Consider the following 22,606-nt stretch of genomic DNA (forward strand, 5'->3'; position numbering starts at 1 on the left):
CATGGTTATTGGTCAAAAAAAGGCGCCAGGGAAGGTGGGAGGGGAATCAAATTTTTACTGCGTATTCAAGCGGCTGCTCAATTGAAAACAGGTATTTTGAATAGTGTATTATTCCATCCCATAGCTACTCCATCCAGTACTGCTCGCTCATCTCTAATGATGATGATGATTGATGATGATGATGATGATGATGTGAAGTAAAGTTCTCCATTAATACCAAACTTCTCTAGGAGATAACATTAGGATATGTGTAGCCTGGGGGAGGGGAGCACATCATCATCCTCCTCCTCCTCCTCCGCCCCCAGCACTAGGTTTCTTTCTTTCTTTCACTTTCTGTATGAGAGAACAGAGAGAGCAAAGAGCCGAGCGCACCGAGAGAAAGGTGAGAACTAAATGTATCTTATATGTACAGAGTATACAGTATATCCTCTATATGTACAGTGTATACTATGTGTCCTCTATATATACAGTGTATACTATGTATCCTCTATATATACAGGGTATACTATGTATCTTCTATATATACAGGGTATACTATGTATCCTCTATATATACAGGGTATACTATGTATCCTCTATATACAGTGTATACTATGTATCCTCTATATATACAGGGCATACTATGTATCCTCTATATACAGTGTATACTATGTATCCTCTATATATACAGGGTATACTATGTATCCTCTATATATACAGGGTATACTATGTATCCTCTATATATACAGGGTATACTATGTATCCTATATATACAGGGTATACTACTGTATGTATCCTCTATATATACAGGGTATACTATGTATCATATATATATATATATATATATATATATATATATATATATATATACAGGGTATACTATGTATCATATATATATATATATATATATATATATATATATATACAGGGTATACTATGTATCTTCTATATATACAGTGTATCCTATATATACAGAGTATACAGTATATCCTATATATACAGAGTATACCGTATATAATATACTGTATGTCTCCTATATGCTGTGTATACAGTATAATATCAGTACAATATCTATCTATCTATCTATCTATCTATCTATCTATCTATCTATTATCTATCTATCTATCTATCTATCTCCTATCTATCTATCTATCTATCTATCTATCTATCTATCTATCTATCTCCTATCTATCTATCTCCTATCTATCTATCTCCTATCTATCTATCTATCTATCTATCTATTATCTATCTATCTATCTATCTATCTATCTATCTCCTATCTATCTATCTATCTATCTATCTCCTATCTATCTATCTCCTATCTATCTATCTCCTATCTATCTATCTATCTATCTATCTATCTCCTATCTATCTATCTATCTATCTATCTATCTATCTATCTCCTATCTATCTATCTATCTATCTATCTATCTATCTATCTCCTATCTATCTATCTATCTATCTATCTATCTATCTATCTATCTCCTATCTATCTATCTCCTATCTATCTATCTATCTATCTATCTATCTATCTATCTATCTATCTATCTCCTATCTATCTATCTATCTCCTATCTATCTCCTATCTATCTATCTATCTATCTACTATCTATCTATCTATCTATCTATCTATCTATCTCCTATCTATCTATCTATCTATCTATCTATCTATCTATCTATCTCCTATCTATCTCCTATCTATCTATCTATCTATCTATCTATCTATCTATCTATCTATCTATCTCCTATCTTTCTATCTATCTATCTATCTCCTATCTCCTATCTCCTATCTATCTATCTATCTATCTATCTATCTATCTATCTATCTATCTCCTATCTATCTATCTATCTATCTATCTATCTCCTATCTATCTCCTATCTATCTCCTATCTATCTATCTATCTATCTATCTATCTATCTATCTATCTATCTATCTATCTATCTATCTCCTATCTATCTATCTCCTATCTATCTATCTCCTATCTATCTATCTATCTATCTATCTATCTATCTCCTATCTATCTATCTATCTATCTATCTCCTATCTATCTCCTATCTATCTCCTATCTATCTCCTATCTATCTATCTATCTATCTATCTATCTCCTATCTATCTATCTATCTATCTATCTCCTATCTATCTATCTATCTATCTATCTATCTCCTATCTATCTATCTATCTATCTATCTATCTATCTATCTATCTCCTATCTATCTATCTCCTATCTATCTATCTCCTATCTATCTATCTATCTATCTATCTATCTATCTATCTATCTATCTCCTATCTATCTATCTATCTATCTATCTATCTATCTATCTATCTATCTATCTCCTATCTATCTCCTATCTATCTCCTATCTATCTCCTATCTATCTATCTATCTATCTATCTCCTATCTATCTATCTATCTATCTCATACCTCCCAACATTTGCTGGGAGGAAAGAGGGACAGTCACGGCAATGAACCACGCCCCCTATAGGCACGCCCTCCCCATAACCACGCCCCAATAGCCACACCCTCGTATCCACGTCACCTATTACCATTATATAAAAAACAAATATCACCATATCATGACTTATACCCCCCCCCCCCCCTCACCATTACTACATAACATCCACTATACAAAGACCAGTATCTCCACTACACTGACCCATATGGAGGTAGATGCAAATGCTGCACAGGCTCTTTACACCATATACGTGATTACAGTACAGCTACATTCACTGACTCACAGGGGGCGTCTTCTCTGATCGGAATTGCTCACTTTTTCTCTTCTTCTCCATTTGGTACAGTCCATCATGAAAACCACTCCTGGCAATGCCTCGTCCTGAAGAATCTGACAGACAAATATTTTAGGCTTTTTGCTTTTGCACCATCCTCAGCATCTATACTAAGTCCCCATCTATATTACTCTGCACTGTAACAGTGCTCATTGTATGCCACCCTGTAGGGTTTAGGCCTACTGTGGACCCTCAAATAGTACTTAGGCCCCTCTGTGCCCTCATATAGTAGATAAGCCACGTCTGTGCCCTCATATAGTAAATAAGCCACCTCTGTGCCCTCTTATAGTAGATACACCACCTCTGTGCCCTCATATAGTAGATACCCCACCTCTGTGCCCTCATATAGTAGATACCCCACCTCTGTGCCCTCATATAGTAGATACCCCACCTCTGTGCCCTCATATAGTAGATATACCACCTCTGTCTTCCCCATATAGTAGCTAAAACTCTCTGTCCCCTGGTAGTAGCAACCCCCTCCCATGCAGCCATTGCCTCCTGTCCCGGTAGTACGTCCCCCCCCCCCCCATGTAGCCACTGTACCCTGGTAGTAAGGCCCCCTGGAGAACCTACATCCAGTCAGTTCTGTATACAGTGTATCAGTATAGGGAACCTATATCCAGTCCTGTATACAATGTATCAGTATAGAGAACGTATATCCAGTCCTGTATACAGTGTATCAGTATAGGGAACCTATATCCAGTCCTGTATACAGTGTATCAGTATAGAGAACCTATATCCAGTCCTGTATACAGTGTATCAGTATAGAGAACCTATATCCAGTCCTGTGCTGTACAGTCTGAGCTGTATACAATGTACCAGTATATATAACATGTAACAGGCGGCAGCTGCAGCTCACAGAGCATTGTCTGTGTCAGGCTCGCAGTCCTCCAGCTGTTGAAAAACTATTATTTCCATCATGTCTGGACACACAAAGCTTAAGATATCCAGGCCTGATAGGAGTTGTAGTTTTGCAACATTTGGAGGGCTGCAGTTGGGGTTGTAGGTTGGGTCTGTGGAGCAGTATGCAGCTGTCAGGACATGCTGGGGGTTGTAGTTGTGGAGCAGTATGCAGCTGTCAGGACATGCTGGGGGTTGTAGTTGTGGAGCAGTATGCAGCTGTCAGGACATGCTGGGGGTTGTAGTTGTGGAGCAGTATGCAGCTGTCAGGACATGCTGGGGGTTGTAGTTGTGGAGCAGTATGCAGCTGTCAGGACATGCTGGGGGTTGTAGTTGTGGAGCAGTATGCAGCTGTCAGGACATGCTGGGGGTTGTAGTTGTGGAGCAGTATGCAGCTGTCAGGACATGCTGGGGGTTGTAGTTGTGGAGCAGTATGCAGCTGTCAGGACATGCTGGGGGTTGTAGTTGTGGAGCAGTATGCAGCTGTCAGGACATGCTGGGGGTTGTAGTTGTGGAGCAGTATGCAGCTGCCATTGCCCCCTGGTAGTAAGCCCCCCCCCCCCCCTGAGGTAGCCATTAGCAGATTTCACGCTGTGTCATTCAACCCTATAACACTACATACTCGCAGGTGGATTGACATCCCGCTGTGAGTATATAAATTAACCCCCTTGGTGGCCGGAGTGTAACTTACACTGACAGAGGTCGCCGTCATCCCGCCCGCACAGGCCGCTGTTAGATGGTGCAGGCTCCCTCCAGTGTGCTCAGCGCTGTGCTGCTGCTGCCGGGCGCGGCTCTCTCCTCATGGCTCTGGACGCTGCACACACCGCTCCAGCTTGCTTCGGGGGGGGACGTCCAGTGCCATGAGGAGAGAGCCGCGCCCGGCAGCAGCAGCACAGCGCTGAGCACACTGGAGGGAGCCTGCACCATCTAACAGCGGCCTGTGCGGGCGGGATGACGGCGACCTCTGTCAGTGTAAGTTACGCTCCGGCTGCCAAGGTGTCAATCCGGCTGCGAGTATGTAGTGTCATAGGGTTGAATGACACTGGAGCCGCAGTGGATTTCGCAGCGAATTCACAGCGTGAAATCCGCTGCGGATCCGGTAGGTGGGAAGGCACCCTAACAGTGTACAGTGTATACAGTATACAGTAAGTGGGGGGAGTGTATAGAGTATGGGGGCTACCCACAGGGGTGGGGGGTGTATACAGTATGGGGGCTACCTGCGGGGGGAGTGTATACAATATGGGGGCTACCTGCAGGGAGGGAGTGTATACAGTATAGGAGTACCTGCAAGGGGGGGAGTGTATACAGTACGGGGGCTACCTGCGGGGGGGGGGGAGTGTATACAGTATTAGAAACTTTGAAACCTCTTCTGTGTTGTCCTCACCAAGAATGAAAGGTAGTGCCAAAAAGGGCCAGATTATGATGATGCAGGATTGTGTATGCACTTATTATTATAAGCTGCAGATTTTCTGCACACACACCTTACTTATGGTCAGCAGGCAGCGGGGGGACCCCCAAAGTACACACTTCAGGTATACAGGACCCCAGAACTATACACTACAGGTATACAGGACCTCCACCAACTATATACTACAGGTATACAGGACCTCCACCAACTATATACTACAGGTATACAGGACCTCCACTAACACTGTCAATGTTGTATATAACCAGGCTCAGCATAACACTACCAATGTTGTATTTAACCAGGCTGTATATAACATTGCTAATGTTGTATATAACCAGCCTGTATATAAGACTAATGTACTGTAAACAGAAATTGGTTGACACAACCCTGTCCAATGTGTCGGGCCCGTGAAGTAGGCTATGGCGATGGGGTGCCAACCATCAAGAAAAACAGTCTCTGATAAGCACTATTGCAGCAAGAAAATGAATGAGGTGGCACTCACCATCCGATGAATTTTTTCAGCTTTATTTCATCATATAAAAGGACATAAACGATGCAGTGAACAGCGTGGCAGATGCCAGCCAGCAGCTGGCGTCTGCCACGCTGTTCACTGCATCGTTTATGTCCTTTTATATGATGAAATAAAGCTGAAAAAATTAATCGGATGGTGAGTGCCACCTCATTCATTTTTTTGTATATAACACTACCAATGTTGTACATAACCAGGCTCTGTATGACACTACCAATGTTGTACATAACCAGGCTGTATATAAAACTGACAATGTTGTATATAACGAGGCTCTGTATACAGTCTGATCACATGACGACATCTCAGTTTGGCTATTAGGTATTTAGGATGTTTAAAGTTTTTAGTTTATTTCTAATGTGCATAAGCTACAATTTATATAAACAGAGCAGAACTGTCGGGGTATATAGTGTATAAAGGGATATATAGGGCTCCTGGCTATTTCCACATAAACAAAAAAACAAGGGCATAGATTGGCCTCCTGGGTGACCTTGGAACAAATCTAATTAACGCACTGCGCCAGGTACATTTTCTACTATAATATATATGTCTCCTATGTGCTGTGTATACAGTATATATATATATATATATATATATATATATATATATATATATGTCTCCTATATGCGGTGTATATAGTATATAATATATATGTCTCCTATGTGCTGTGTATACAGTATATAATATATATATATATATATGTCTCCTATGTGCTGTGTATACAGTATATAATATATATATATATATATATATATATATATATATATGTCTCCTATATGCGGTGTATATAGTATATAATATATATGTCTCCTATGTGCTGTGTATACAGTATATAATATATATATATATATATATGTCTCCTATGTGCTGTGTATACAGTATATAATATATATATATATATATATATGTCTCCTATATGCGGTGTATACAGTATATAATATATATGTCTCCTATGTGCTGTGTATACAGTATATAATATATATATATATATATGTCTCCTATGTGCTGTGTATACAGTATATAATATATATATATATATATATATGTCTCCTATATGCGGTGTATATAGTATATAATATATATGTCTCCTATGTGCTGTGTATACAGTATATAATATATATATATATATATATGTCTCCTATGTGCTGTGTATACAGTATATAATATATATATATATATATATATATATATATATATATATATATGTCTCCTATGTGCTGTGTATACAGTATATAATATATATATATATATATATATATATATATATATATATGTCTCCTATGTGCTGTGTATACAGTATATAATATATATATATATATATATATATATATATATATGTCTCCTATGTGCTGTGTATACAGTATATATAATATATATATATATATATATATATATATATGTCTCCTATGTGCTGTGTATACAGTATATAATATATATATATATATATATATATATATATATATATATGTCTCCTATGTGCTGTGTATACAGTATATAATATATATATATATATATATATATATATATATATGTCTCCTATATGCGGTGTATACAGTATATAATATATATATTAAAAAAAAAGGACAAATTTGGTCAGCTCTCCTAGAACACCATTCACACTAGGCAGGAGCAGGTTGCTATGGCCGAAGTTGCAAACACACAAAAATACAGAAAAATGCAACAGCTGACCGCAATGGCAAGATACAGACCCACTACAGACATGAAAATAGTTAAAAGCAGCCCCCCCCCCCCAACTGCCCAAAAAAAACTTCCATAAAAATAATGAGGCTATTGTTTTTTTTTTTTTTTTTTTAAATGCTTTATTTTCTTTCTCTTACCATACAATACTAAAAAGGATAAAGGAGCCTACCAATATAACACATCAATATTCAATTATTCCTTATTTCCTTGCATCCATTACCCTAGCCATAACATTGGTAATTAGCTATTCCAAATACATAACATTTAGACATTATTATCTTCCTTCAGAGGGGCGACCCCTCCGGCGCTCCAGCGACCAAAGGCACCTTAATACTCTACCCTATACCCATACCCCCCTTCCCAATCTACCAGCTAATCTATCTACCCTACCTATCTTAGGCTCGGGTACCGGGCGATCCCCCCAGCAGTGTCGCACGGAACCTATGCAACAGGAAAATCCACCAATACACAACCATACTCTTCTTTTCATCTTTTTACTCCTGTTTTCCTTTCCAAGTAGGATCATACCTTATCGTAACATATACAGTATAAGCAAACAGCCAGTTTTACACCTCCATCTTATTTCAGTCATCACCCAACCCTCTCCAGAGAATCCAAACCAACTCAATGGCCTTTTCCGCCCCAGAGGTAAAGTTTTACACAAGACACACACCTGTGGTTTGTCCCATATCTATAATATCGGACTCCCCACATCCATTTCCACTCAAAGGCGGCATTGCGTTGCTGTTATACCTTTCTATAAGGCTCTTTCGATTACCATGTTACACTACAGGCTGGTTACTCAATCCAGTCCAGACAAGTTTCTTGTGTTTCTCATTAGTTCTCAATCCCTATCATATCTTCTTTTCCTGTTATCCTCCAAACCTTCTCCTATGTTTTATCCGTGCGTCCACCACTAGGGGCATCCCCCCCCCAGCCCTCCCACCCAACTAAACCTTACTCCCTTTCTAACTACCTACTAATACGCTCGAGCCCCAGAGGGAGCACCCCCCCCCCCCCTGTTACATATACAATTTAATCTTTATTTTGTAACTTTTCTTTAAACAATCCTTTTACCATTTTGTCTGATTATTGTACCTAACGCCCCCCCCCCATCAGGCCGGAAAAAAAACAAAAAAAAACACTCATCCTACATATTTCTTAAACAATATAACTGCGTTCTCCCATTCCTGCGTTGTTGGAGGTAGTGCTGACAGCCATTTTTTAACTATTTGCAGCCTTGCCACAAAAAGACTCTCATTCATTTTTTTTCCTTTTTATATTGTGAATCTTCACCCAGCAGACATAGGGCAGGAGAGAACGGACCCTTGATTCCTATATCGTTCTCTATTTTGTGAAGCACATTCGCCCAGTACTCCTGTATATGAGGACACTCCCACATCAGATGTAGCCATCCCGCCTGCTCCCTGCCACATCTCACGCATTCTGAAGTATCTCGCTTCATTATCTTAAACAAAAATTCCGGTGTATAATATACTCTTCTAACAATATTGAATTGGATCATACGATGGTTAATATTTTTTGAGATCTTCTTTATATTTCCCATTATGCTATTCCATTTACCTTCATCTAATCCTTCTATCTCCTTCTCCCACTGGTGCTTAGCTCTATTCAAATTTTATTTCTCCAATACACATTCCCTCAATTTACCATAAATTTTGGATAGCCCTCTCTTTCGCACCGTATCCTCTTTTATAATTTTTCTAATGTCTGGCGTAGTTACCACTTTATAAACTTCCATATTTCCTGTATGTTTCACTGCATGGGAGAGACTTAGATATTCTAACCAAGCCCTATCATCCAACCCAAACTCTCTCTTCAAACTATCCCATGCCTAATGAGGCTCTTGGTTACCACTTGAAAATGTCGTAAACTGCCCCACGGTGGCCTCATGCTCGGGACAGTCCTACACTGTACTATGGCCTCTCCATGGGATGAAATACGCCTATGCTCTGGGCATGCAAGATCCGTCTAATACCAGCAAGAGTAATTACACCACCTGTGTGGGACAGGTGGACTGCACGACCAAGTAGAGACAACCACTCCACCATCTGGAACACAGGAAAAAAAAAAGGACAAATTTGGTCAGCTCTTCTAGAACACCATTCACACTAGGCAGGAGCACGTTGCTATGGCCGAAGTTGCAAACACAAACACAGAAAAATGCAACAGCTCACCACAGTGGCAAGATACAGACCCACTACAGACATGAAAAGAGTTAAAAGCAGCCTCCCCAACTTCCATAAAAATAATGAGGCTCCTATATGCAGTGTATTAGCTGCTGTGGAGAGGAAGCTGTGTGTCTGTCCTGCGGCCACAGGAGTCTTCCAGGTTCTTTGTTGTTCCCCATGGTGCTGATCCCTATGTGGGACACTGACTGTTTGCATATCAGCCAATGACTGTTTCACGGACTTTGTTCTTTCCCTGGGTGTTGTCTGAAGAAATCCGCATGTTTTGAATTCTGTTGTGAAACGTGTAGACAATAAACCATTTATTTTTCTTTAAAGCAACTCTGTACCCACAATCTGCCCCCCCCCCCGCACCCCACCGCTTGTACCTCCAGATAGCTGCTTTTAATCCAAGATCTGTCCGGGGGTCCGTTCGGCAGGTGATGCAGTTATTGTCCTATAAAACAGCTTTTAAACTTGCAGCTCTGTGTCAAATTGGAGTGGCCTAGAGTGTCTTTGCCCTAGGCCTGCACCGCCTCAACACAACGGGGGGCGGTCAGATTGTGGGTACAGAGTCACTTTAAACCTGCTGCTAGTAGGCTTATGTTGAAAAACCCTACAGAACCCTTCACATTGGTGTTTCGGATGCGGGCAGATCCCTGCTAGCGTATCATATGTCCTTGGTTAAGGCTGTGGCCCAGATGGAGACCTAGACAAAGACTATGGAGGACATTATCACACACCATGCCAAAGCCGTACAAGTCCAGCAGGAAACCAACCAGCTCCTCATCCAGCTATAATGAAAGCCATCTGGGTCAAGGAGACCCCACCTCCACCCAGCCAGGAGGATGGTCAGCGAGTCCAGAGAACGGTACGAGCGGCCCTGCAAAAGATGACACCAGAAGACAACGTGGAAACCTTTCTTACTGTCTTTGAGCAGGTCGCTGAATGGGAAAGGCTGCCAAATGAGCAATGGGCCGAGGTTTTAGCTCCGTTCCTCACAGACGAGCCCCAGCAGGCTTATTATGACTTGTCTTTACAGGATGCCAGGGAGTACGGCATACTAAAAGCCGAGATCCTGGCACGTCTGGGTGTAACATGTCTGTGCTCAGAGAGTGCACCCCCGGGGCTACAAAATGGACAAGCCCCTGAGGGGCCAAATGTTAGATCTCCTGCACCTTGTCCAAAAATGGCTGCAGAAGGATGTCTGTTCTCCAGCAGAAATGGTGGAAGAGGTGGAGATGCATCAGTGTGTGCACACCTTCCCCAGGCCAGTGCAGCGCTTGGTGGGCCTGGTGGAGAGGTATCATGCTGTCGAGCCTCTATGGCTGACCCAGGACCCCTTCCCTCTCTGTGTTGGCATACCTGGAGTGCAAGCCAAAGCAAGGGACCCCACCCCCTCACGAAGGAAGTTCCAAGGCCAAAAGTAAGGGGCGCCACATTTCCTGAGAGATATCATCGGCTGTAGATGCCAGACCCTGGGTCATATTGTGGTTCAGTGCCCCTCAGCTTGGAAGCTATGGACTGTTACGTGGGGTGGCGGACTTCCATGTTTGCGCATCCAGCCTTAACCTAAACAGGAACAGGTTTACTGAAATCTTCTTAAAGTGAACCTGTTGTTTGTAAAAACTTTGGACATGTCATAGAGACATCATAGAGACATCATAGAGACATGTCAAAAGTCTCAATCGGTCAGGGTCTGAGTGTTCACACCTGTACCGATCAGGAGAATGAGGCGGGAGAAGACAGAGCTGCAGCACATCCACTCTCCACTCACCCTCCATAGACTTACATTATAAGCCTGACTTTTTTTTCTCTTATAAGGATTTTATTGAAGGGTTTTAGCAATAACAATAGAAGTGAGACCAGACACATCACTGCTATGCGTATTGTGAGAATCAATGTACAAGAATAAAGATGGTGCAGGAACATATGCACATGGCGGGACATGCGCCTTAAAACTGAAAAAGAAAAAAAAACAAAACGAGGGAGAGATGGAAGGAGAGGATGGGGAAACAAGGACAAGGGCAAATAGAGGGGAGGAAGAGAAAGCATCTAGATCACACAAGGGATACCCCGGATAAGAGCAAGGAACTAAGCACTTCCCAACTTATCAAAGACAAAAAGTAAAAAGCAAAATGAGAGGCTTATGAGATTAATAAGCCTAAGCACCTCCCCCCAAAAAGGGTTGTAAGAGCGGACAGCCCCGCCAGATATAGGACATGGTGCCCCGTGCGCTGCCACAGCGCCAACAGCTTGAGTCTTCAACATTTGGGTACATTTTTGTCAGTACAGCCAGGACCTTGTACCAGCGGGAGATCACTTTGTAGTTGGTGCTATGTGTCTTTCACGACATTGAGGTCTTATGGCACAGAACAAAGATTTTGTTCCATTCCTCTGACATCAGAGAGCTACCTAATTCTCTCTCCCAAAGAGAGAGAGGTGGGTTACCCGCTGGGTCCAAGAGGAGCGTGTTGATAGATGAGATGGGTTTAGCGATTGGGGCACTGGCAGCGCAAAAGGACTCAAAAGGGAGGAAGTCTCTCCACAAACGAAGACGGGCCGCGAGTGTGTCTGTGGACAAATGTCATCAGTTGATTGTGCTCAAAGGCTTATGGTGACTGCCTAGCAGGGGGGCATTGTCGGGAAGGGGGAGCTCATCCAGTGGGAGAACACCGGAGGGGCTCAATAGAGTGGAGAGAGTGACCCCTGTGTGGCGAGTAAAACCCAATAAAGAGGAGGCCTGTCTAGCTAGAGGAAAATGTGGGCTCCCAAGTAGGGGGGAGAGTGGACCATCAGAGAAGAAGAGGCTGGGGTACAGGGGAGGGTTCTTGTGCAAAGACACCATAGAACAGGTTATTGAAGGGGTCAGTGATGTGGCAAGTATTGAACTAGACTCAGTCGGTAGCCAAAGGAGGGATTCATGGTCAAGATTCGCCATGCGTGACTCCAGGAGGACCCATAATTTGATTTGTCTATGATGATAGCAATCTAAAACCCTCGCAAGGATGACAAGCTCTGCAACTGGGGAGCGCCAACCCACCTTTAAGTTTAAGTCAGATGAGCAGGAGTGGACCGCATTGCAGCGTGGTCCTCTCCTGGCTCAGTCTCCCGATCGGTACAGGTGTGAACACAACCAAACCAATCAAAACTTTTGGCATATCTCTATGAACTAACAAACAAATGGAGAGTCCAGCAGCACCACAGGTAGCTTGGTGTATATAGATTGAATACACGCTGAGATACAGATAGGCCCCACTACCTGACAAACAGCAGTTATGGTCGAAAGCTTTTTTTTCTGTATTTAGACATGGAATAAAGCCTTAAAAATTAGAACTCCTGTGGATGCTGTTCACACGTCTCTATGATGTCTCTATGATGTCTCTATGACACGTCCAAAGTTTTTACAAACAACAGGTTCACTTTAAGTGCAGTACACGCTATACAGTCACTATACACAGCAATGCACAGATAACTGGAGCTGACTGACATCTTTTTGTCTCGATAAGCTTTGATATACTAGGGGATTTTTTAAAAAAATTCACAGCTGGTCGCTGGTGGATCTATAGGGAGGACTTGACTTTAGTTGCAGTGGACTACTTGATGGAAGGAAGCTAATACAGACCCTTTAGTACTTAACTAGACAGGGCTCTGACCACCTTGTGAGTGGGAATGAACAGTACCTGCGTCCATGGGAATGAATGTCTGCCTTTTGCTGTCTTGCAGGCACTGAGTGACACACAAACAGGGATACAGGCCACAAATCCGGGTAAGCTAGCCATCAATGTAACCCCTTAGGACGCCTAATAGACAAACTCCTCCACTCCAACAACAGGATGCCAGGCGCAGGTCCAGGTAGCCAGGAATAGATAGCGCACATTAAAATAATTTATTAAAACATATGGTATAAGACACAACTCGTTTCGAGACCGGTCCGGTCTTCTTCTCAAGTGTCAATAGACTAATAGCCTCAATAGTCTTCTGTTTGCCCTAAGGAATCCTAGCACTGGCAGCAGAGTTCTCAGCCTGAAGGTGCACTTAGTTGGCTGCTGACTTGACTTGAGAAAACCTCCTGCAGACTCCTCTGACAGTCCCTCTCTCTGGATACGTTTCTCCCCTATCTCTTTTGCCTCACTAGTGGTTCTGGAACTCTTTTCAATACTATCTCACTCTTTGGTTCCTGGCTCACAACTCTTACTCTCTCTAAACTGGTTCCTTACTTCAGCTCTTATAACACCAGGAAGTTAAACACACCTTGTGACATAAGATACGACTGTTGGTTGGCTAGGAGTGAGGGGAGGCCCACGCATGAGGTACCCTGGACAGGAACTGGATCTCAGTTAACTTACAGATCAGTAATGTGATAGGAAGAAACATCTAATCAATCAAAAGCGGTTAGCCCCATTGTTTTTTCCCTGCAGCTGTGCATGGGTGTATTGGGAGGCAGTGACACCTAGTGGTGGGAGCAGCATACTGCAGGCTTTAGCCCCAGAGCATATATACACACAGTACTGACCTACCTATGCTGCTTTACAGCAGTGGACACCTGCTCTGGGAAACTGCATGAGTTTAATAAATGGATCCAGGTGCAAAAGTTAGGACCAAAGGCAAAGTCATACAGGCCTGCCGATAGGAAAGGAGACTCTACTGAGTCAAATGCCTTTGTGGTGTTAAGGGCGGCCAGGGCCCAGGAGTTATCCTGTAGGCTGCCATATTGGACCACACATTGGCCTGATATTAATAGGTAAGGGTGGATCAGGCTCAGGATCCCTCGGCCTCGTAGACAGAATTTTATTTCCCAGTAGTCCACATTGACAGAGGCGTAGCTACCATGAAGGCAGGGAAGGCGACTGCTATGGGGCCCCTGCAGGAAGGGGGCCGAGGAAGCCTGTTCTGCTTTCATGGTAGGTACTGTATGACACTGACAGTCCACCACTGTACCCCGCTCCCCCAGGGGTCCAGAGAGGAAGAGGGACCCGCCACTGTACTGTTCAGCCCCCTCACTGTAGTTCCAGGTGAGCGGGCTGAACATCAAAAGGAGAGGAACAGAGGAGCAGGACCTGCCAGGTACAGAAGGAGAGGGATGAAGGACCTTATGGTCACATGACCCAAAGGTCCTGAATACTTCTATGTGAAGATCAGCCCGGACTACAGGAGGAGGAGGGGGGAAGCCTGGGAGCTGTAAGTGCTGTGTATGTGTGTCAGTGAGTGTATGTATGTATGAGTATATATGTATATGTTAGTATGTGTATGTATCTGTGGATCTATATATATATATATATATATATATATATATATATATATATATATATATATATATATATATATATATATATAGTTTGTAACACTGGGGTATATGTGTGTGTATATGTCAGTAGTGTTTGTCTCAAGTGATTGACAGGTTTGCTCCCAAAGATGTCCTGCAGCAGCTTCTATTAATGCTGGGCTCTAATAAAAGAACCCACCATTAAAAGAAAATACAGCAGATATTATTTCTGGTTGAGTATTTCTTATTACACTGAGATGATTTCCCTGTGTACAGTCTATTCATGGTGTATACATCAGCACTAGTGTAATCACATTACAGCGTATATATGTGTGTATGTCAGTGGCGTATCTGTATATATGTTAATGGTGCCTCTGTGTATATATATGTGTGTATGTCAGTGGCGTATCTGTATCTATGTTATTGCTGCCTCTGTGTGTGTATATATATGTGTGTATGTCAGTGGCGTATCTGTATATATGTTAATGGTGCCACTGTGTGTGTATACATGTGCATCATTGTCTGTGTTTGGCAGTGGGGGGGGGGGCATACAGGATTCATGGGGCCCTGTACAGTTTTATGCTATGGGGCCCCATGAATGCTAGCTACGCCCGTGCACATTGACCAGGGAGATGGGGCAATATGGAGGGAGCCTTTCCCTGTTTCAAAAGAGCAATTATATTGGGGTCATAAAGAAAAGAGGGAAGGGGGTATTACCTGTGAGGGTACCTGAAAGACCCTGAGGAGCTGGGGGACTTACTGGTCTTTACATCTAGCATATAGCCCTATCGTCAGTCCAGCCGTGCCCCTTGCCAGGACACCAATGACTTTCTTAGTAATATCTGGAGTCGATCTTCAGTGAGAATAGGAAAGATCACTGAGAGAGTTAAAACCTTACTTTCCGAGCTTCTGGCAGTGGAAGGATACAGAGCTGTATAGTGTGAACGAAAACAGGATGTCAGAGAGTCTGTGAGAGTCCCCCCACCCAGGCCCGGCAGCTGGAGCTCTGTGAGAGAGGAAACATGGACGCCAACGGTGCCTCCCCACCCGGGCCCTGCAGCAGGAGCTCTGTGAGAGAGGAACCATCAACCATGGACGCCAACGGTGCCTCCCCACCCGGGCCCTGCAGCTGGAGCTCTGTGAGAGAGGAAACATGGACGCCAATGGTTCCTCCCCACCCGGGCCCTGCAGCTGGAGCTCTGTGAGAGAGGAACCATCAACCATGGACGCCAACGGTGCCTCCCCACCCGGGCCCTGCAGCTGGAGCTCTGTGAGAGAGGAAACATGGACGCCAACGGTTCCTCCCCACCCGGGCCCGGCAGCTGGAGCTCTGTGAGAGAGGAAACATGGACGCCAACGGTGCCTCCCCACCCGGGCCCTGCAGCTGGAGCTCTGTGAGAGAGAAAGCATAAACCATGGACGCCAACGGTGCCTCCCCACCCGGGCCCTGCAGCTGGAGCTCTGTGATAAAGAAAGCATCAACCATGGATGCCAACGGTGCCTCTCCACCCGGGCCCTGCAGCTGGAGCTCTGTGATAGAGAAAGCATAAACCATGGACGCCAATGGTGCCTCCCCACCCGGGTCCTGCAGCTGGAGCTCTGTGATAGAGGAACCATCAACCATGGACGCCAACGGTGCCTCTCCACCCGGGCCCTGCAGCTGGAGCTCTGTGATAGAGGAAACATGGACGCCAACGGCGCCTCCCCACCCGGGCCCTGCAGCTGGAGCTCTGTGATAGAGGAAGCATCAACCATGGATGCCAACGGTGCCTCCCCACCCGGGCCCTGCAGCTGGAGCTCTGTGATTTTTATTTTATTTTATTTTTATTGGAAAAATGGGAGAAGAGGAAGGATTTAAAGTTTTATTAAGTTTCTTATATTTTTACTAATTCAAATGTCTCTAGCCTGTAAGTACTCTAAGTCAGCGCTTCTCAAACTTTTTCTACTGGAGCCTCACCCAACAGACCAAGGCAATGCCTGGGCCTCACCAGACTGACCAAGAGGGTGCCGGGCCTCACTATCTGTGGTGAAAGTCCATTTAAAAGCTGAATGTAATGCTAGGGCCGCCTTTCACCTGCCTCCCAAGCTCTATATACTAATAAAGCAGGTATGAAATAAATTAATAATGTTGCTAAAATGGAGATTTTGGAGGACTGTGCAGATCATAGTTACTTTTGTGAAAACTGACTCCCCAGCTGGGCCTCACCAACAACTAGGGGGCGCCTCACCAACAACTAGGGGGCGCCTCACCAACAACAAGGGGGCGCCTCACTGGTGAGGTCCGCCTGACAGTTTGAGAAGCACTGCTCTAAGTAATATGGCTGCGGATAGGGATCAGTTATACACTATTACATTACATTGATCAGTTATACATTATTACATAACAGTGATCAGTTATAGGCTATTACATAACAGTGATCAGTTATAGGCTATTACATAACAGCGATCAGTTATAGGCTATTACATAACAGTGATCAGTTATACACTATTACATAACAGCAATCAGTTATAGGCTATTACATAACAGCGATCAGTTATAGGCTATTACATAACAGTGATCAGTTATAGGCTATTACATAACAGCGATCAGTTATAGGCTATTACATAACACTGATCAGTTATAGGCTATTACATAACAGTGATCAGTTATAGACTATAACATAGCACTGATCAGTTATAGGCTGTTACATTACATTGATCAGTTATAGGCTATCACATAACAGTGATCAGTTATAGGCTGTTACATTACATTGATCAGTTATAGGCTATTACATAACAGTGATCAGTTATAGGCTATTACATAACAGTGATCAGTTATAGGCTGTTACATTACATTGATCAGTTATAGGCTATTACATAACAGTGATCAGTTACAGGCTATTACATAACAGCGATCAGTTATAGGCTATTACATAACAGCGATCAGTTATAGGCTATTACATAGCACTGCTCAGTTATACATTATTACATAGCACTGATCAGTTATAGGCTATTACATAACACTGATCAGTTATAGGCTATTACATAACAGTGATCAGTTATAGGCTATTACATAACAGTGATCAGTTATAGGCTATTACATAACAGTGATCAGTTATAGGCTATTACATAACAGTGATCAGTTATAGGCTATTACATAACACTGATCAGTTATAGGCTATTACATAACAGTGATCAGTTATAGGCTATTACATAACACTGATCAGTTATACATTATTACATAGCACTGATCAGTTATAGGCTATTACATAACACTGATCAGCTATAGGCTATTACATAACACTGATCAGTTATACATTATTACATAACAGTGATCAGTTATAGGCTATTACATAACAGTGATCAGTTATAGGCTATTACATAACAGTGATCAGTTATAGGCTATTACATAACACTGATCAGTTATACATTATTACATAACACTGATCAGTTATACATTATTACATAACAGTGATCAGTTATAGGCTATTACATAACACTGATCAGTTATAGGCTATTACATAACAGTGATCAGTTATAGGCTATTACATAACAGTGATCAGTTATACATTATTACATAGCACTGATCAGTTATAGGCTACTACATAACAGTGATCAGTTATAGGCTATTACATAACAGTGATCAGTTATAGGCTATTACATAACAGTGATCAGTTATACATTATTACATAGCACTGATCAGTTATAGGCTATTACATAACACTGATCAGTTATACATTATTACATAGCACTGATCAGCTATAGGCTATTACATTACATTGATCAGTTATACATTATTACATAACAGTGATCAGTTATAGGCTATTACATAACAGTGATCAGTTATAGGCTATTACATAACAGTGATCAGTTATAGGCTATTACATAACAGTGATCAGTTATAGGCTATTACATTACATTGATCAGTTATAGGCTATTACATAACAGTGATCAGTTATAGGCTATTACATAGCACTGATCAGTTATAGACTATTGCTGATCACTGTTGGTGATTGGCGGCTGTAGTCACTGGGCATGACCCGAGCTTCTGATGCCACCCCATGCCCTGTGACTCCCCCTGCAGGCTATGAGCAGCGTTTAGTTGTATTCACATTAACCCCCCGGTATTGGGCTTGTGTCCCTCTCCAGGGTCGTCTGCAGATCGAGGTGACAATGAGGCTGGTCGGAGTCTTCTCTAGAGATGATGAATCCTCCAGTCGATGGTTGGTCAATAGGATTCTGTCCTGGAAGAACGTGAGGGACGTCCGCCCAGTGACCATCACCAACAACTTTGAGACCTTCCGAGTTGAGGCTTCTAAGTGTAACTTTGGCGTCCTCTACCATTCCAAGAACAGAGGAAGGGTCAACGTGACCGACGTCACCGACTCCCTGTACGACGATGAGCTGCAGCATCTCAGCGCGGTGTACGGTGAGAATAATCCACAATGGTGACATCTGCCCTGGTAGAGTCCATCGGGCAGCACTGGGCCTCCTGGGGGCTACTAATATGGCTAGCACTCCAGTATCGGGGCACCATCCACTAAGCAGGGGCACAGGAGCGGCTTGTCTCCCCCTCCATGTTTGCCCCTGGGAGGTAGTGAGGCTCAATCCTGGGGTACAACTAGAGGACCTCCATATAAACAAATCTACTGATAAGGAGAACCACTAAAGAAGGTTTTACCGTGTGAAACTACAGCTCCCAGCATGACCTCGCCACTGGTAAGGGTATGCTGGGAGTTGTCATCACTCGTCATGACTCCAACACTGATGGGACACAACACAGTAATATCAGGGACTCACAGGGGACGTCTTCTCCATAGTCCTTCCATGGTCTCTTCCATCCTGGTCCAGAGGGCCATGATTTCACCCCGAGGTCTATTACAATATACTGTGATATACTCCAAGTAATTTCATCACATAGACCTATATACTCCTCGTCATATACTCCTCACCATGGGAGGAACTTGATGGACTCATCTCTTTTTTCAACCTTATTAACTATGTCACTATGTATGAATGAATTATATAATGTGCCCCATATATCGTGTTCCCGTATATGAAGGACATAATTTACCTCATATATAAATTATAAACTATAATGATAATATTCTCCAGTATACTGTGCCCCCATATAGTATTAGTCCCCCTTTGTACAGCCTTTGTATAATCATAGGCCTTGCTGGGCGGCCCTGTATAGTCATTGGCTCCTCTGTACAGCCTTTGTATAGTCATTGGCCCCTCTGTACAGCCCCTGTATAGTCATTGGCCCCTCTGTGCAGCCTCTGTATAGTCATTGGCTCCTCTGTACAGCCTCTGTATAGTCATTGGCTCCTCTGTACAGCCTCTGTATAGTCATTGGCTCCTCTGTACAGCCTCTGTATAGTCATTGGCCCCTCTGTACAGCCCCTGTATAGTCATTGGCTCCTCTGTACAGTCATAGGCCCCTCTGTGCAGCCTCTGTATAGTCATTGGCTCTTCTGTACAGCCTCTGTATAGTCATTGGCTCATATGTACAGTCTCTGTATAGTCCATTGGCTCCTCTGTACAGCCTCTGTATAGTCATAGGCCCCTCTGTGCAGCCTCTGTATAGTCATTGGCTCATATGTACAGTCTCTGTATAGTCCATTGGCTCCTCTGTACAGCCTCTGTATAGTCATAGGCCCCTCTGTGCAGCCTCTGTATAGTCATTGGCTCATATGTACAGCCTCTGTATAGTTATAGGCTCCTCTGTACAGCCTCTGTATAGTCATTGGCTCCTATGTACAGCCTCTGTATAGTCATTGGCTCCTCTGTAGAGCCTCTGTATAGTTATAGACCCCTCTGTCCAGCCTCTGTATAGTCATAGGCCCCTCTGTGCAGCCTCTGTATAGTCATTGGCCCCTCTGTGCAGCCTCTGTATAGTCATTGGCCCCTCTGTGCAGCCTCTGTATAGCCACAGGCCCTTTTATGTAGCCTCTGTATAGACGTAGGCCCCTCTGTGCAGCCTCTGTATACTATTAGACCCCTCTGTGCAGCCTCTGTACAGTCATTGGCCCCTCTGTGCAGCCTCTGTATAGTATTCGACCCCTCTGTGCAGCCTGTGTATAGTGGTAGGCCCCTCTGTGCAGCCTCTGTATAGCCATAGACCCTTTTATGTAGCCTCTGTATAGTCAAAGGCCCCTCTGTACAGCCTCTGTATACTATTAGACCCCTCTGTGCAGCCTTTGTACAATAATAGGCCCCTCATTGCAGCCTTTTGTATAGTCAAAGGCCTCTCCGTGCTGCCTCTGTATAGTCATTAGCCCTTCTATTTGCTTCTGTATAGTCATAGGCCCCTCTGTGCAGCCTTTACATAGTCATAGACCCCTCTGTGCAGCCCCCCTATAGTCATTGGCCCCTCTGTGCAGCCTCTGTATAGTCATAAGCCCTTCTATTTGCTTCTGTATAGTCATTGGCTCCTCTGTGCAGCCTCTGTATAGTCATAAGCCCTTCTATTTGCCTCCGTATAGTCATAGGCCCCTCTGTGCAGCCTCTGTATAGTAATAGGCTCCTCTGTGCAGCCTCTGTATAGTCATAAGCCTTTCTATTTGCCTCTGTATAGTCCTAGGCCCCTCCGTGCAGCCTCTGTATAGTCAAAGGCTCCTCTGTGCAGCCTCTGTATAGTCATAAGCCCCTCTGTGCAGCCTCTGTATAGTCATAGGCTCCTCTGTGCAGCCTCTGTATAGTCATAAGCCTTTCTATTTTCCTCTGTATAGTCATAGGCCCCTCCGTGCAGCCTCTGTATAGTCATAGGCCCTTCTGTGCAGCCTTTAAATAGTCATAGGCCCCTCTGTGCAGCCCCTCTATAGTTATAGGCCCCTATGAGCAGCTCCATTATAGTAATAGCCCCCTTTGTGCAGCCATGTGTAGTATTAGTCTCCCAATGCTCCAGTCTGACCCTAGCAACTGGTCCAACCACACCATTGGCGGTGAACCTTAGCACATGTGGGCCAAGCAGTGCCAAGCTGCCCTCTGTAAACCTCTGGTAGATACACCTCTGGGCTTGCCATCGGGACAAAGTCTTGAGGTTTGACCATTCACTTCTCTGGATACTTTTACAGGAAGGAATAAAGTCCTGGTGGTGATCGATGATCTGGATAACAGCAGCGAAGAGGAGAAATATAGAATCCTCAGTCATCAGCCGACCATCCAACGTCTGGCCCAGGACCTGTTCCTCTTCAGCTCGGCAGACAAAGCTGCCCTGAATGCATCAGGATACCAGATGTCACACAATGTCCACAAAGCGCTAGATGGAATGAAAAACACAATAGAAGGTAAAGTGTCTCCATCCCTCACTACAGTACAGGACTAGGAGACAGCACTACAGTACAGGACTAGGAGACACTACTACAGTACAGGACTAGGAGACACTACTACAGTACAGGACTAGGAGACAATACTACAATACAGGACTAGGAGATACTACTACAGTACAGGACTAGGATACTATACTACAGTACAGGACTAGGAGACTATACTACAGTACAGGACTAGGAGAAAGTACTACAGTACAGGACTAGGAGATACTACTACAGTACAGGACTAGGAGACTATACTACAGTACAGGACTAGGAGAAAGTACTACAGTACAGGACTAGGAGACACTACTGCAGTACAGGACTAGGAGACTATACTACAGTACAGGACTAGGAGATGCTACTACAGTACAGGACTAGGAGACACTACTACAGTACAGGACTAGGAGACAGTGCTACAGTACAGGACTAGGAGACAGTACTACAGTACAGGACTAGGAGACAGTACTACAGTACAGTACAGGACTAGGAGACTATACTACAGTACAGGACTAGGAGACTATACTACAGTACAGTACAGGACTAGGAGACACTACTACAGTA

General features: G+C 43.5%; 1 protein-coding gene across 1 annotated transcript in view; it reads left to right on the forward strand.

The window, feature by feature from the left end:
• Window positions 1-325: 325 nt before the first annotated feature.
• The window catches only part of LOC138800597 (uncharacterized), a 28,722-nt gene continuing 6,441 nt past the window's right edge, over window positions 326-22,606 (forward strand). The window contains exons 1-3 of the mRNA XM_069982384.1: window positions 326-382; window positions 18,879-19,158; window positions 21,809-22,021. Of these exons, the coding sequence (XP_069838485.1) occupies window positions 338-382; window positions 18,879-19,158; window positions 21,809-22,021 (538 nt within the window). The 5' untranslated portion in view covers window positions 326-337. The remainder of the gene's footprint in view (window positions 383-18,878; window positions 19,159-21,808; window positions 22,022-22,606) is intronic.

The sequence above is a fragment of the Dendropsophus ebraccatus genome, chromosome 9 (genome assembly GCF_027789765.1).
Source record: "Dendropsophus ebraccatus isolate aDenEbr1 chromosome 9, aDenEbr1.pat, whole genome shotgun sequence".
Classification (NCBI taxonomy): Eukaryota; Metazoa; Chordata; class Amphibia; order Anura; family Hylidae; genus Dendropsophus; species Dendropsophus ebraccatus.